The sequence below is a fragment of the Salarias fasciatus genome, chromosome 9 (assembly GCF_902148845.1).
Source record: "Salarias fasciatus chromosome 9, fSalaFa1.1, whole genome shotgun sequence".
Lineage (NCBI taxonomy): Eukaryota > Metazoa > Chordata > Actinopteri > Blenniiformes > Blenniidae > Salarias > Salarias fasciatus.
Window position 1 is genome coordinate 13022885 of NC_043753.1, and position 15555 is coordinate 13038439.

The window sequence follows — 15555 nt, forward strand, 5'->3', positions numbered from 1 at the left end:
CTCTGCTGCCGATCTCTGCTTTTAAATGGCACACATAAGCCTTTTTTTTTTTCATTATCTTAATACATTTACATCTTTCATACTTGCAACTGTAACCAGCGTGTAAAAATAGGCGCCTATGGGTTTGGGCGCACGTGCTTTATTTGCCCTATATTTTGCAGCTTGTGATAATCATGATGCATCAACAGAAACCTGCACACCATCCCTGGCCATGCACCCATTCTTGGCTTTAGATGAGATTAATCTGAGGCTGATTTCAGGGAGCAGAGTGATGATGTCCCACACCACCAGAGGTAATGTCTTTAGAGGTCATTTGGTTTTTCTGGTGCATGCTGTGCTGTTTCCTCTGGCACAATGCTGTGTCAGTAGATCTCTAAAAGCGCTGGCCCTCGGCTCGCTTTATGCCTTATTGTTTTATGACTCACTCCTCACTACTGCATTTATATCTCACTACTACTACCCCCCAGCCCGACCCACACCTCATGCACACATCAACCACACTCACACAGGCAACATTGCTCCAGTGTGTTTGCACAATTTGCATCTTCATGTTCGTAGAGGAATTCGCCAGCTTGTTTTGTATAAGCTGCATAATCATTTATGGCACAGCACGCAGGAGAGCCAGATGATGCTGGTCTTGGGCTCATCCTTTATTTTGCACGCGTTATATTTGTCCTGGAGATGATTCTACATTATCTCTGCACAAGTGAATTTCTATTTTCTTATGAATGACAAAACTTCCCTATATAGTATAATCTAATACAGCATCAGAAAAGGTTGATTATCTTATGATGCGTTCACGTGGCTGGAAACTTCTAGCTTCACGTTCTACCAGCCCCAATTGGGAAACTCAATAGCTGGGAGGAATCGATGTGTGACAAATAAGAAATGGTTAATGTGTCGAAGACAAAAATCTGCTTATGAATTATAAATAGTCTTGTAATTATACGGATGAATTGATGAACCAGTGTAGAATCCTATGTTGTTCCTTGCAAACTACTCATGAGTCGAGGAATCTATTTTGACTTTAGCTGCGTTAGAATTTGCATCCTCCAGAGTTTATAATTAGAAAATATGATTTATCGTTTGAATACAGAAATGCTGTCGCGTTGAGTGACTTTTCTCCTTTCTTCGTTTCACATGGACGCTCAAAGCCTCCCACTCCTTATATGTGGGAAGGTTGCAGTTTGATGTGGGACCTTTTCCACCTCCCAGATAGTCGCAAACGCACCATTAGCCCAGCGCGGCAGTCGTTGCCTAGCAACGCGGTGTAAACATTATTTTCCCAAACATGGAGTTTTCTGGTTTTTCTCGTGTTTTACAAGTTAAAATCTGAAACGAATCCCTTAGTTATTGAAGAAAGGTAAGACAAGTTAATATAATATTTATAAATCGTGATCTGATACTCTTGTCAGTGTGTTGCTTGTATACATAATGGATAAACAATCGCTGTCGCATTGTGGTTACTTAACAACCACACTTCACGAAGTTAGACTAATATTAAGCTGTAATCTAAACGCTGTTTGTACACAGAGTTTCTTTTCAGGTCACAGAATGGGAAAGAAGGGGAGACGGGAGAGTGAAACTCCGGGCCGTGAAACGGTGAGGAAGATGACTGTAATGAAAACCATCTTTTCATTATTACTCAGGGTTACATTGTAACATTTGTGTTCACTGAAACAGATGTCCAAATGTTCAACACACCTTCCTAGGCCACACGTCCAAATGCAGAAGTTTCATGTGAATCTTTAGTCATTAAAAGATGGCCTGAGGATTCGATCTATTTAGTTTTATAGCTTGATCCATATAGATTTATTCATACATTATTTTATTTATATCAGTTAAGGCTGTCACTTTACTTGCTTTATAGTTTACAATTAAATACTTAATCTTTCTACAAAAAATGGCTCTAGTGGGGGGAGATCCAAGTTCCTTAGTTCAGTCTCTCTCTCTCTCTCTCTCTCTCTCTCTCTCTCTCTCTCTCTCTCTCTCTCTCTCTCTCTCTTCACACAGTTTGATCCGCTACCTGTTGAGAGTAAAACCCCAGCAACAGTAGTGCTGCTGTTGAACTCTCCAGAGGAGGACATTCTTGTCAAAGCCTGTGAAGCTATTTTTACATTTGCAGAGAAAGGTAAAGTGATGAACTCCTCACTGTTAACTTGCACTCAACTGTGTTTTTCTTATCCCCATGCCAGAACTTCAAATCCCGCATTTATCATAATCCCAAATACTCATGATTACATTTAGGTGTTTTTTTTTCTTCCCTGACAATGCTTCATTTTCTTGTTCATTGTCTCCCCCTGTTGTTAGGAGATGAGAATAAGGTTTGCCTGCTGGGACTTGGGGCACTGGAGCCTTTGTGCAGGATCATTACTCACAGCAACAAGCTGGTCAGACGCAACGCTTTCATGGCCCTGGGCACCATGGCCACCAATGGTGTGTCCCAGCTTTAGTCTGTGCAGATTTAACTGCATCAGATTCTTACAATACAAGTTTGCAAGTGTGGCAAAGCACACTGCACGGTGCTATTTCTTCACCATAAAGATTTTGTTTGTCTGTTGAGTAGTTACACAGACTGGTTAAGCAAATAACAAATTTGTACCTCTGTCTCTTGTTTATCCACAAGGTGATGTAAAGAATGCCCTCAAAAAACTGGATGCCATCCCATCAATAATAAAAAATCTTTCACTTGAAGGTAAGCAATTCAATTCAATTCAATTCTAACTCTGAATGGATTGCAAACAAACAAAGGGACTAAAAGCAACACTATTGCAGGTTGTTTCTTTGTGTACTCATTCATGTTTTTGTCTCATATTTTCACCTCTTTTCAGAAGATACAGTTGTTCATGAGTTTGCAACACTGTGTCTGGCCTCTTTGTCCGTGGATTTCGTCTGTAAGGTCCAGATCACTGACAACCAAGGTCTGCCGCCTCTAATCCAGCTCCTGTCCGGCCCAGAACCGGATGTTCAGAAAAACTCGCTGGAGATCATCCTCAACCTTGTTCAGGTGGCCCAAAGTTATTGCTCAGTGGGAATATGAGCAGAAAGGAAATAGAAGTCGCATATGAAACGCACTGTCGGTTTTATTAAATACAACCTGAGGATGAGTCTTCCTTCCTTTTCTTTGTTTTTTGTGAAGGACTACCAAAGCCATCTGGTGCTACATGAGCTGGACCTGATCCCTCCACTCCTGGAGCTTCTTAAGTCAGATTTTCCTGTCATTCAGCATCTGGTTTTGAAGACACTGCAGAAAGTCACGACTGAAAAAGGCACACTCGCAGTGTTCAGAGAAAAGCAGGGCTTTAACAAGATCATGGATATTCTCAATAATATGGTATGCCAGGGATATTACGTGCTCTTGGTTCAAATGCATTATAATCCATCCACTCTGTTAATAGAAAATGAGATAATTATGAGATGGTAATAACTGCTTTTGGCACATTTTTTAATTGCGCCATTAGTTGGAAATGGTTTGAATTGATTAAGCATCTCTTCAGCCACTAATGCATTTTTTTCTGTATTCTTCACGGTCTGTGTGCTCCATATCCTCTTCTCATCGTTTTATTTCCCACAGGAGTTCAGTGATCTGCACAGTGAGGCCTTGCAAGTTGCGGCAAACTGTCTGACTGACAATGAAAGTATCCAACTGATCCATGAGAGTGGCGATCTAAACCGACTGATGGAATTTTTACTCAAACCCAGCACACCTGAAATCCAGTCCAGCGCTGTTAAGTGCATCACCCAAGTGGCTCAAAACCGTAAGCACAGAAAAATGTGAAAAAAATAACAGCTTCCCCACACAAAATCACATATTGTTGTGTTTTTTATTGATTTCACCTTGATATTTGAGTTTATTTTTATGTGTGCTTCTGCAGCTGAAAGTCACAAACTACTCTCTGGGCAGAATGTGGAGAAGATTCTGGTAGATCTTCTGAATGTGGCTGATATCAGTGTGAAAACATCCGCCTGTCAGGCTGTGGCGGCCATGAGCCTCCACCAAGCGAGCAAAGACTGCTTCAGAGACCTGGGTATGTACACATTCACAGTGCTGCTGCAGCATCAGCATGATCACAAAAATATAATGGGATTGTGTTCTGTGTTTGTATGTTTTAGGTGGTATACCTGCACTGGTTCAGTCGCTGAGCAGTGATAGTTCAATACTAAAAGAAGCAGCGACCCTGGCCCTTGCTAACCTCACCTGTCGCAACCAACTCAATGCACTGTGAGTGAGAAATAACCCAAAAGCCCTCTTCCCATCTCAACTGTCCCTCAGGAATTCTATCCTCACAAATATAAATTGTTCATCAAAATCTAATTTATATAAATTTGTCCCCATAATTGGCTTTGAATGCTGCAGCTTCCTCTCACTCCTTTATAAATCTTTGAATGTATTATGGTTGTCCCTTATAGACATCCTTCTGTCTCCACTGAATGTGCGAAATGGGATTTACCGTCCGTTCTTGAGGCTTTGCAGTGAGTTCTCTATGGTGTCTCCCAGTGCTGTGTATGAGGCAGGAGGCCATGAGATCCTTGTCCGGCAGTTACGTGAAAGCTCTCCAAGGATGGTGGCGAACTCTGCCACCACGCTTCGCAGCATGGCTGAACAGGAGGTGATCCGCCGCAGCATCTTGTCTCACGGAGCCATGCAGGCTCTGGTGGAGCCTCTGAAATCCACTGACCCGCAGATCCTGATCAACGCCACACAGTGCCTGTCAGTGCTTGCCTGTGACAATGAAGCCAGAGTGGAGGTTGGTGTTAGGATTTCATGCCTTCAGAAGGCTTTCATGTTTTGTTTGATGAATTTTAAGCCTTTTGCGTGATTACTGACCTCTAACTCTTCTGTAAACAGCTCCACAGAGCTGGAGGTCTTCAGCTGCTGGTCAATCTGCTGCATTCATTTAACAGAGACGTGCTCCACAGTGCATGTTTGGCAGTGAATGTCTGTGCCAGCGATGATCTGACCACTGTGGAGATGTGCAAATTTGGGTAAGACTCTGAGTTGACACAGCACATTCATACATAATCAGCATTTATTCAGAGAGAGATTTACTAGTTGTACAAATCCCCCCAATAGCGTCCTTTTTAAAGTAATCTTTCAAATTACCAGCAGATGGCAGCCTAGGACAGTATTTGTGGAATCGCGTGGACTGCAAAGGGATGTTTTATGTTTGTCAGTGTTTTATTGTCATTATCAGTGTCTAAATATTTCATTGCATGCTTTGTTGTGTCTCAGAGCTCTGGAAATACTACAAGAAATCAATCAGTCCAGGAATCGTAGGAGCCGTGTCAGCGAGCTGGCCATGATGAGACTGCTTCACTCCAACTTGTCTGTTAAATACAGCCTGACAGGTCATTTGGCCTCCACTGATATAATCACTAGTGGCTTCTACGATGCTGGAAAGGTGTGCTACCACTGCTTGTTTATGTGCTATAGAAAGTCAATGCCGGTAATAAACTCAGCTGTCATTTGAAATCTGAACTAAATTATATCTGCTTTTGTAAAATAATCTTTTTGTTCCCCCTTGTATCTCATCTCCCCCCTCTCTCTCTTTCTCTGTTTGTGCTTTGTTTCCCTCTTTAAGGCCTGTTCAGGTCAGAGGATTTTGACTTTAGAAGAACTGTCGAAGGAGCCAGTCAACCAGCGTCAACCCATCATTTCTATCAACACAGCAACAGAGTGAGCATCATGGTTTGATTGGATAAAACATAAAAAAAAATCACAGCTATTTTTCGCCATTATAACTTGACTGCTTGCACATCGAAAGCAAATAAAACACCTTTATGGGGTTTTCATTGAAGGCCTTGTAAATAGCACAGATATTTCATCATAATGTGGCTTCAAACTCACACTGAACTTCAATGAAACACTCTAAATCTAGTTCCAACAAGCACAATATGGAACACAATGATAATAATGAAGTTTACCTTCAGAGCACCTTTCATCACAGACCTATCTCAGAATGTAGCGCAGCTGTTTAATCAAGTCTTCCATGGTTGCCTTTTTGTAAGATAGATTGTTAGAAATGGGGAAGTTACTGCATGCCGTCACTTGCCTGATAAAAGGACGAATAACATTTAAACACCAAGTATAAGAATATTGTGAAACGGATCAACAATCGACAGAAAAACTACATCTGAATCTGGTGAATTTGTTTATGTGACCCGGGCAGAACCATCACCCACATACATGGACCAGGACCATCAGCATAGTAGCCATGTTGTTTGTTGAAGCAATTTTAGATCGCTAACACCCTCCCTCCCCTTCACTGCGCCAATCCGGTGCTCCACTTTCTTTTCTTTCTCTCCTCTTGTTTCCCCCTCACCCCAGTGTGCCCCTTTAATGTGGCTTCTCAGGGTAAATGACCTTACCCCCCCCCTTTTAAAAAGATGGCATTTTCACACTGCCGGGCTTCTGCACTTGCATGCTCAATACAAGGCTTAAAAAGGCTCCAGAATGCACAACCGTGGAGATGCAGCTGAAGATGCCTGCGAATAATAAAACGTGTCTATTGAAACATGCAGGCAACCATAAAAAAAAAACTCATAGGATGCTGTTCATGCATGAACGCACTTTTTTCATACATTGCCATAGTAAAAAAGAGCAGTGCCCCCTCAGGGTACCTCAAGTCTGCCCCATCGCCGCTACGCTCTCTCTTCAGATTGCATGCACACACAGCTCAGGCATTCTTAAGCAGTATGTTATGTAATCTGTAGTCTCGCTTTGCAGGATTTAAGCTCCTTATTAAAGTGATTCAGTAATTTATTTATTTTTTTTCCCTTAAGAAGTAAACACATTTTCTTGATTAACTTCAGATGTTTTGCACATTTTCCCACTCATATTGCTTTGAACATTGTTTCATGGGAATATCATAACTCACTGTCTGTTTTCTTGTTGCTCCTGTGGCAGAGAGACAACAGATATGCCAGAAGACAGACAGAGCGACCCATCAGAATCAGACACCAGCATCAAGGGGGATCGTAAGTCACAGAGGTGAGAGGACGTTTACTGTTGTACATCATCCCTAATCATGTGGCTTTAAAACCATTTCAAAGGCGAAGGCTATTCATTGTTTGATAGTGGTTTTAAAAACTCTTTAAATTGGTGTCATTTTCATACAGCAGTAAATTTGAAGATATTTCTTCCCTGTTTTGAGACAGTGGTTTCACTTTGCTTTTGCAGGAAAAAGAGAAAGGAAGACAAACAGAAAGACGAGGCTCAATCTGAATCTGTCACTGAGAAGCCGTGGAGCATGATGGATGACGTCTCACTGCAGATTCTGATTAAAGAGGCCAAGGAATCCATCCTGCCACTGAATGATGAACGGCAGCAGTTTGCCACCTTGGCCAGGTGATTAATTCAGACAGTTGGCACATGGCCGACCTGCTGAGGTGTCATCAGACAATGCAGGGGAAAAGGGAAATTATTGGCTGTCATTTTGAGTATTGACTTTAAACTTTCAATATGCGGGCAGAGTTCACTAGAATGAATCAGCACGAGGTGGTCTGCAGCATGCACAACATGCATTATTCATATTTTGAGGCTTTCTCTTTTGTGACGGGTTTTTTTGTCTACTGCTGCGTGTGTCAGGCTGGTGAGTGAAGCCATGGGGGGAGCGGTGGAGATGGAAAAGTTGCATGAGTTCCCATGGATGCTGCACCTGAGCGAGCTCAAGTTTCAGCTTCAGTCCAACGTTGTCCCCATTGGCTTGATCAGCAGGGGCATCTACTGCCACAGGGCGCTTCTGTTCAAGGTAGCTCAGCATATTACCTGTTTAAACCTCTTATTCATTCATCAACTTTTCTATCTTTCATAATAACACAGTCACACTTCTGAATGTCTCTTCTTGACGTTCTCAGTGTTTGGCTGACTGCATTGGATTGAGCTGCACACTGGTCAGGGGTGAGCACAACCGGGCGTGGAATGAGATCCTCCTTTTTAACCAGAGTCCCTTCAGCCAGCACCAGTTCTCACAGCCCAGACGCTTCATCGTGGACCTCCTGCACCAGCCTGGAAGTCTCCTGGCTGTGGACAGTCCTGCTGCTCTGCAGTACCAGACCATATAGCCCTGGAGGACTGAGGCTTGTGCAGACATTCCTAAAGACATGCACTGACTATTCTGATGCAAATATGGATAAATGAATAAAAAAGAGCGTATGAGATTATATAAAAAAATGCTGCATGTGTGTTTATTGTCATTAGTTGCTATTCACTTCATCAAGCAGCTACTTATTTACCACGGAGTGTCTTTCAGCGATAAAAGACGCAATAAAAGCAGGTCAGTCGTTGACCTATAACGCCGCGTGCTTTTTGACCGGGTCACGTCGCTGCCAGCCGGGTTCAGTCGAGGAAGCGCCGGATCCAACCAACCCGCCGCGGCGGCACGAACGACCCCGACGCAGCGGAGGCGCGAGATGCACCTGACTTCACGCACACTCGCGACCTGACGCCGCAGCAGCAAGCATGTCCCGCTTCGTCGGACGACTTCTCTCAACCCTTTCCGCACGGGCGACCGTCGTCAAATCGGCGGCGATCCCGAGGAGATTCCCGGTGTTCATCCGCCCCGTGGCCACGTCTCAAGGTACCGAGTCAACTTCAGCTTCTCCGCTGTCACTCTGCTCACTAAATATTATAAATCTGCAACCTGCAGCTGCACTGGATCTCCCCCATGCTCTGTCATTTAATGAAAATAGTTTCAGATTATTTCAAAGCCACCATTTTCTGCGTTTCCCCGCGTCTCTGATAATTTGTCATTTACAAATCCTTTATTTTGTAATTTCAATGTACTTGCTCACAAACAGGATGTACTTGTTTAATGAAAATGTGCATGTTTGCATGTTTCATGTTGCATCAACCAAAGTGGCTTTTTTTCTCCCATTTGTCAGCTTGATACTCAACAGAGAGGGGAGAAATTGGCATTCAACTTTCAAAAAAGAGCTACAACTTGAGCTTGCCAAAATCTATAACAGTTGATAAGCTGTTTGCCAGAATTGGATAAAGGTTCCACAATTCTGGACTGGGAGATTGCAGTTATATCATTTACAGTATATTTGATATGCTTGTTGATGCATGATTTGTGATTCCTCCTCCATGCAGGGTTGCAGTCTCTCACACGTTATGATGAGAACAAAGACTGGCAGAAGAAACTCACCCCAGAACAGTATGTAGTCACCAGAGAGAGAGGAACAGAGGAGGTGAGACACACATCAATAAATTCATTCTGATGTTAAAAGAATATTTTTTGTTACAGTGTGTAGGTGCAGCAGGCAGCCCCATGAAACACAGGACGGTATAGATGGACTTTGACCATGTTACATGGCTACACACATTTAGGTCATGCTTCTATGAGAGTCTGAGATACATGAGCACACACATCCGTGCTGTTAATAAATGATGCAAAGGCTAATTGTTGAATTTAAAGTTTATTAAGAGTTTAGGAATACAATCGTGATTAACTTATAGATGCTGCAAATGCTCCTGTTCCTAATGTGTGTGTGTGTGTGCTTGTCATTGTGTGTGACCCCAGCCGTTCAGTGGAATCTACCTGAATCATTACGAAGTGGGGATGTACCACTGTGTCTGCTGTGATTCTCCACTTTTCAGGTAACAGTAAATAAATGTGAAATAAAGCTCTTTTATATCAATAAAATGATTATTTGAACTTCCAACAAACTTGTTAAAAAAAAACAGCTTTGAAAAAAATGTGCTCTGCAAGCTCTCATATATGAAGATTTTTTGTTTTGTTTTGCTGAATCTTTAAATTAAATCCGTAAATGATGATCAAGGACATGTTTCATTTTCCGTCTTTTCACAGTTCAGAGGCCAAGTATGACTCTGGAACAGGCTGGCCAGCATTCAAAGAGGCTCATGGGACTTGGGAGCGAGATGAGAGCCACGCCTCCATCATACGGCGCCCTGATAACAGCCTCGGCAGTGCTGCGACGGAAGTCTTATGTAAAAATGTAAGCTGAGTTCTGAGCAAAGAAAACAAAGTTTAGTTACAAAGAAATATGATAGCTAATATATTCTTATGTGTTTAAGCTCAGTAAATAAACCTATATGAGTTCAGAAATCTCCATGAATAGTAATATTGATTGATAGATTGATACTTCAGCATTGGATTTAAAGCAAGTGGACCATTAAAGTAATATAGAATTATTTCACTTTGAATGTAGGAATGTTATCATGGCTCGAATGAATGGGAACTGGCATGAACGGACTAAATTTGTCGTGTTTTTTTTGTGTGTTTCTGACAGTGTGACGCTCATCTAGGCCATGTGTTTGAGGACGGACCGGATCCAACTGGTCAGCGCTTCTGCATCAACAGTGTGGCCCTCACGTTTAAACCCAGAGAAACCCTGAAAACAGAAAAAGAAGAAGAGCTGTGACGGACTGATTCAAACCATTTGAAAAAAAAACTATTGTCATTTGAAATGTCGTAGCTGTTGACACATGAGGAGCAGTGAAGATCAGAGAACATGTTCCTTGATTTAGACCATCAAGGAGGGCCACGAAATAAATTGAATAAAAAAAAACAAAAAAAAAAAACCAAAGCAAATAAAGCACAGTTAAAAAAAAAGATCATATATACCAGAGAAAAGCCTCTCATTACTGTATTGATTTTTTACTATTTACTAATGTTGTGTACATAATTGTATAACTAAAATGTAATCCCAATTTCAAGAGCAAATCTCCTTCAATGAAATATACTAATCAACCTGTTAATGACATTAAACTAATTTCTAATGAATTTTATGCTTTTGTTTTTTATCAGTAAAGATATTTTTTCAAATGACTCCGGCCTACTGTGTATCTTTTGGAACCAACACTGCAGAATGTTGGAAATTCCAACTGTGACGAGGCTGCTTCTTCTAATCTGACAGAAACAGTCCATCCAACTTGCCTGAAGCTGATAAATGTATCTTTTTCTTGTTATCTGAGGTCAAGGCTATGTTGAAAAGCTGTAATAATAGGAATTTATTGCTGAAATCTGTACTTGGGGCGCACAGCGCTGGATGGGTTGTGACCTTGTCCGTTCCAGTAAAGCTAATGTTTAACTTCGCGGTTCATCCTCTGCCTCACACCGCTCTCCTGCTCTGTTTGTGTTTTTCCACATCCTCTGGCAGCGTGTGGCGAAAGTTTAGTAATGCCAAGAGCAGACCGAAGGACGAAGCGGAAGCTAGCAGGCAATCCAGCAGAAAAGCAAGACCATCTCAAAGCCCATAAAGAGAAATAGGAAGACAGGAAGCAGAGTGGTCCTGCTGGAAAAGTAGACATCAGCGCTGGGATGGCCGGAGCGTGGCGTTGCACACTTGCGGTGGTTGTGTTGGTGTGTGTGTGGAGCTACACTGAAGCCGTTGGAGGAGCAGTAAGTCGACCGCGACCCCAAAGACGACCTCCCAAGAAACCAAAGGTGGAGCCCATCGACGTGGCCCAGCCTGCGTCGAACGTAGACATACAACGGGTAAGACAGACGCAGCGCGGACTGCGGGAGCTCTGTCAGGGCTGTTCAAATTGAATTTGGTTTAATCCATTTCTTTTTCCATTACTGGTCAAATTTATTGAAGTGGAAAAATACTGGATTGAAAAAGAAACACCGGAGAGAGAAGGACTCCTCTTGATGAATTAGAGCAGCACTGCTCCTACAGCTGATTGCTCATGTAGCACAATCAGTCATCCCGTGTGTCTGACCTTTGCACACTGACTCAGTTTCTCACTTGTTTGTTCCACAATGTCACAACATGACACACAAACCGGAGTGCAGCAGAATCAATGGGGATCCAGGCAGAAAATGAAACACGGGAGTCGATCAATGACAAATTGAACAGTTTTAGCGTCCATAAGGAGACTGCCTATGTCAATATCTTATAGGTCAAAAGGTTTGTTTTTCCCCAAGTAGAAATGGGAACTAAACAGAAGAAAACATGATTACACAGCACATATTCTGCTTCTTTGGATTTTCAGGGCAGCTCATAGCCCTGGCTGAGGTACTTTTTCTCAATATTGGCAAAGACCATACAAATCTATTAGCAAGAACTCAGAGGATTAAAGATTAACAATTCCTAAAAAGTCTTTCAGGGTTATTTACTGTTTCAATTAAAACATTTTGTTTGAACTGTGAAAAATACACTCTTCGCTGTTATCCTAGGAAACTATTATCAAAGTTGTGATCAACAGGTGTAGAACACAAAGAGGTCAAAGCAACAAAAGTCACCAGTAGGCTCAAGCTCGCTGTTATCTGTATTGCTTATCCAACTCAATGCGGTGCTCTAGCTCATCCCAGCTGACTATAAGCAACTTAACAAAGTAAACATAACTCGTCTATACAGATCCAGCACTGAAAACATACATCAAACCAATAAAACACTGCTATTTCTTTATTCTGTGTGTTACAGATGACTGGAACTTGGTACCTCCTGATCACGGCCTCCAAATGCTCTTTCTTGATAAATCACGGCACCAAGGTGGAGCCCACAGTCATGACTCTCACTTTCTCTTCCGAGTCTGACCAAAAACTGTCCGTGAGCACAAAAACACGACAGTAAGTAGCCCCGTGACTCTGTGACTCCACGCCGCGTGTTCAGCTCGCTGTGATTCCTCAGCAGCAGGAGTGAATCTTTTCTCTCACTCCTCCCACGCTGGTTTGGTGCTTCATGCTTTATTAAACACAGGCTTGAAGAAGTTAAACACCTCATCTCTTTGCTCATCTTTTTTCAAACATTTTAGATCAAGACCTGGCATTTGCTGAAAGGCAAAATTTACAAAAATATCCAGTATGAACAGAAAAATGTGCGAGTTTGGACAAGACTGTGGCTGATTTAGTTATAATCCAAGGGCTGTAAATTCTCTTCGGGCCCTGCAGAAGGGAAAAAAAGTCGACTTGTTGTTTTCAGCAACATTTACAATACATCAGCTGACTGAAAAAGTGTCTCCTCATTTAGCAATCATCAGTGCTGGGAAATACTGCAAGTCTACGATCTCACCTCAGCCCCTGCACGATTAACACTTAAAGGTCAGTTCTTCTCTTTTATCTTGGCACTAAATCCACTGCAGCCAATTCACTGCAGCCTTGTTGTGATCACTGTTGCTTCCTTCAGGTGCTCGTCCTGAACTGAACACTGAAATCGTGATTGGAGATACGGATCACAGCTCATATGCCATCTTATACTACCAGAAGCGGGGAAAGATCACAATGAAACTTTATAGTATGTTTCCTCAGTGCTTCTCCATCTAAACTGTCAGATGCTGTCCTGTATCTTAACGCTCCAGCCTGGTAAACTGATGGTGTATAATAAAGTATGGATTTGTAATGTCCTGGTTTGTGCTGTGTGCGTCTACAGGCAGGTCTGTGGACAGCTTATCGGAGCCCATACTGAGCAAGTTTGAGCAGCTTGCTGAAAAGCAGGGCTTGGGCCTGGCCTACCTCTTCCCATTCCCCACCTACAGTAAGTCTGTTCAGAAATCCACCGAAAGAAAAGACAACAGCAAGAAAAATACATCAGTTTTCATGTAAGGAGAAAACCTCTGGTATTAACCAGAGCTGAATATAAATACACAAATACAGCCATTATACAAAAGCTTTGTTTCCTTTTTAGGTCACTGTGGTGATGTGGACCAGGATCATGTGATCAGTAAGATAAAGAAATGTTTTTTTTTCACAAAATCAAACAAGCAGATTTGTAATTTCATGTTGACATATGGTCATGTGGGAAATCTGACTATTCAATAAGGAATACATAGGAGAGGGTAACATGATTATTAGTGTTTTGGTTGTTGGTGTAATTTGCTGGATTTCAACCTGCAACAGCAAAAGCCTTTAGTCAATCATCATTTACCTTTAGCCTCGTTTCTGCTGCAGGTCTGGGGCTAAATGATTTTGTCTTTGGTCAATATGTCAATCTCTTTTCTCCTTTTGTACATAAATATAATCAGAAAAAACACCAAGAGCATAATGATGTGGCTCCTTTTTTTGTTGCAAATACTGCAAAAGCTAAACGGACTTTGGGTGTGTTTGTTTTTCTCACCATTGTGTTCTGACAACAGAACACTTCCACACAATGCAAAAACAAGAAGATAATGTGGACTTTACAGTAGCATCTGCATATTTAGAAAGTGGAATTTGAGCCACGAATCACAGGTCGAGAGTGAGAGAGAGAGAGGGAGAGAATATGAGAGAGGGGCAGGGACAAATCTTACCAAACACACATGTGCTCCTGCAGGCGATGCATGTGTTTCGACTCAGTAAGTTTTTCAAACTGTCAACAAGTTATCCAACCTCCAACGCCTTCTAAAAACACCTCTGCTGCTTCTACGTCATCTAATCTTTGGCTTTGATATTTTACAGATTGTGTCCCGACTTGTTGATGAGACGGAGATGCACGACACACGAATCCCAGAGAGGACAGTTACAGACTGAATGAGCCCAAACACTTCGAATGTAACAGATGAATAAAATCCCAGAAAGTGAAATGAAGTCGTCCTTGAATGCTCCCAGTAAAGAACAACAAAATTCCATAAATGTCTTTCTCTACTATCTGTGCACCTTGTGGTTGGATGGCTCTGCCATCATTTCAGACATATTCTATTGTTTTTTTCTGGATTTTATCATTTTCATTATGTGAGTGTGTGAATGTGCACTTGTGGTGTGTGTGTGAGGGCACAAAAGGAGAAAGGGGGGTTTGAACTGAAGATAATAGAGGCCAGATGCGGAAGGCAAAAGGGGTTGGGAGAGTTTGGTTACGAAACTAAATTACCAAATTTGCCTTTCACCCTGTTTCCACGCTCCACCCAGCACCCCATTTCTGAGTGTGTGTGTGTGAGTGTGTGTGTGTGTGTGTGTGTGTGTGTTACATAATCATCAGATTTCAAGTTGTTGCCTGTCTCCTATTCAGGCGAAAGCAGCCCCGAGGAGTCCATCGGTGCATTTCAGTGAGAACATTAAGAGCTAATCAGTGTTTTCCATTTTAAATTCATTCAAATAATAAGATTTCCCATTAACATGTATTATTCTGTGAAAGATCATTTTCACAGAAAGCACAACAACATTAAGAGATCACCGAAAAACAAGAATATATGTTTTATTCATCTGTCTGTGCTCAGTGCTGCAATGTTGAGAAGATGTTTCTGAAGTTCTTCACAATGCAAAAGTTTTATAAAAATATGAGGATGCAAATTTAGCCCGTGATATCAGCAATGAGACAAAAACAATCAAATCCCTGTCAACATTCATTTATAGGAGGCATTAAATTGGGTTTTCACTGCCTTGGAGCTGCAGGCTACAATAGATAAATAGCTGAAAAAACCCCACACAAATAGCAAAATGCATTGCTTGAGTTATCAGAGTTTGCCTTTTTTCAGCAGAACTAAAAACTTCCCAGCAGCCACTGTGTTTGGCGGCGCCTTCTTGTGCCATATGGCGATGTGATTTGCACCCTTACAAAACAGTAACTGTTTAGGCAGGCCAGTCATGCCTGCACATTTCTGAAGGAGGGAGGGGGAGAAGAGAATCACACTCTATTATTCACCAAATGCCCCCTTTGGCCCCCCCAACCTCTCCC

The 15555-nt window shown here is 42.1% G+C and overlaps 3 protein-coding genes across 4 annotated transcripts; all 3 read left to right on the top strand.

The window, feature by feature from the left end:
- The first annotated feature begins 35 nt into the window (after positions 1–35).
- armc3 (armadillo repeat containing 3) lies at positions 36–8127 on the top strand. The gene is made up of 17 exons (XM_030100064.1): positions 36–1602; positions 2014–2131; positions 2311–2436; positions 2627–2695; positions 2832–3007; positions 3140–3334; positions 3575–3758; positions 3876–4028; positions 4114–4222; positions 4499–4748; positions 4850–4986; positions 5234–5402; positions 5583–5677; positions 6908–6991; positions 7181–7348; positions 7589–7751; positions 7858–8127. The coding sequence occupies exons 1-17, from the start codon at positions 1435–1437 to the stop codon at positions 8062–8064; spliced, it is 2571 nt and encodes an 856-aa protein (XP_029955924.1). The 5' UTR covers positions 36–1434; the 3' UTR covers positions 8065–8127.
- A 305-nt stretch (positions 8128–8432) lies between these two features.
- msrb2 (methionine sulfoxide reductase B2) lies at positions 8433–10476 on the top strand. 2 transcript variants are annotated; one of them, XM_030099962.1, is made up of 5 exons: positions 8433–8579; positions 9092–9192; positions 9525–9601; positions 9813–9960; positions 10255–10476. In XM_030099962.1, exons 1-5 carry the CDS (start codon positions 8462–8464, stop codon positions 10384–10386), a joined length of 576 nt encoding a protein of 191 aa, XP_029955822.1. In that variant the 5' UTR covers positions 8433–8461; the 3' UTR covers positions 10387–10476. The 2 variants fall into 2 exon arrangements, with proteins under 2 accessions (XP_029955822.1, XP_029955823.1); XM_030099963.1 differs by having other exon boundaries at positions 8444–8579; positions 9095–9192; positions 10255–10474.
- Positions 10477–11221: 745 nt separating this feature from the next.
- On the top strand, positions 11222–14378 carry c8g (complement component 8, gamma polypeptide). The gene is made up of 7 exons (XM_030099960.1): positions 11222–11462; positions 12394–12539; positions 12940–13010; positions 13096–13203; positions 13339–13443; positions 13594–13629; positions 14343–14378. The coding sequence occupies exons 1-7, from the start codon at positions 11286–11288 to the stop codon at positions 14360–14362; spliced, it is 663 nt and encodes a 220-aa protein (XP_029955820.1). The 5' UTR covers positions 11222–11285; the 3' UTR covers positions 14363–14378.
- Positions 14379–15555: the final 1177 nt, after the last annotated feature.

Bases quoted from the DNA above. Each gene is read 5' to 3' on its own strand.
- armc3 (XM_030100064.1), top strand. From the start codon at position 1,435: ATGGATAAACAATCGCTGTCGCATTGTGGTTACTTAACAACCACACTT. The intron at 1,603-2,013 runs GTGAGGAAGATG...CTCTTCACACAG, and splicing joins AAACTCCGGGCCGTGAAACG to TTTGATCCGCTACCTGTTGA. The intron at 2,437-2,626 runs GTGTGTCCCAGC...TTTATCCACAAG, and splicing joins GGGCACCATGGCCACCAATG to GTGATGTAAAGAATGCCCTC.
- msrb2 (XM_030099962.1), top strand. From the start codon at position 8,462: ATGTCCCGCTTCGTCGGACGACTTCTCTCAACCCTTTCCGCACGGGCG. The intron at 9,193-9,524 runs GTGAGACACACA...GTGTGACCCCAG, and splicing joins GAGAGAGAGGAACAGAGGAG to CCGTTCAGTGGAATCTACCT. The intron at 9,602-9,812 runs GTAACAGTAAAT...GTCTTTTCACAG, and splicing joins TGTGATTCTCCACTTTTCAG to TTCAGAGGCCAAGTATGACT.
- c8g (XM_030099960.1), top strand. From the start codon at position 11,286: ATGGCCGGAGCGTGGCGTTGCACACTTGCGGTGGTTGTGTTGGTGTGT. The intron at 13,204-13,338 runs GTATGTTTCCTC...GTGCGTCTACAG, and splicing joins GATCACAATGAAACTTTATA to GCAGGTCTGTGGACAGCTTA. The intron at 13,630-14,342 runs GTAAGATAAAGA...GATATTTTACAG, and splicing joins GGACCAGGATCATGTGATCA to ATTGTGTCCCGACTTGTTGA.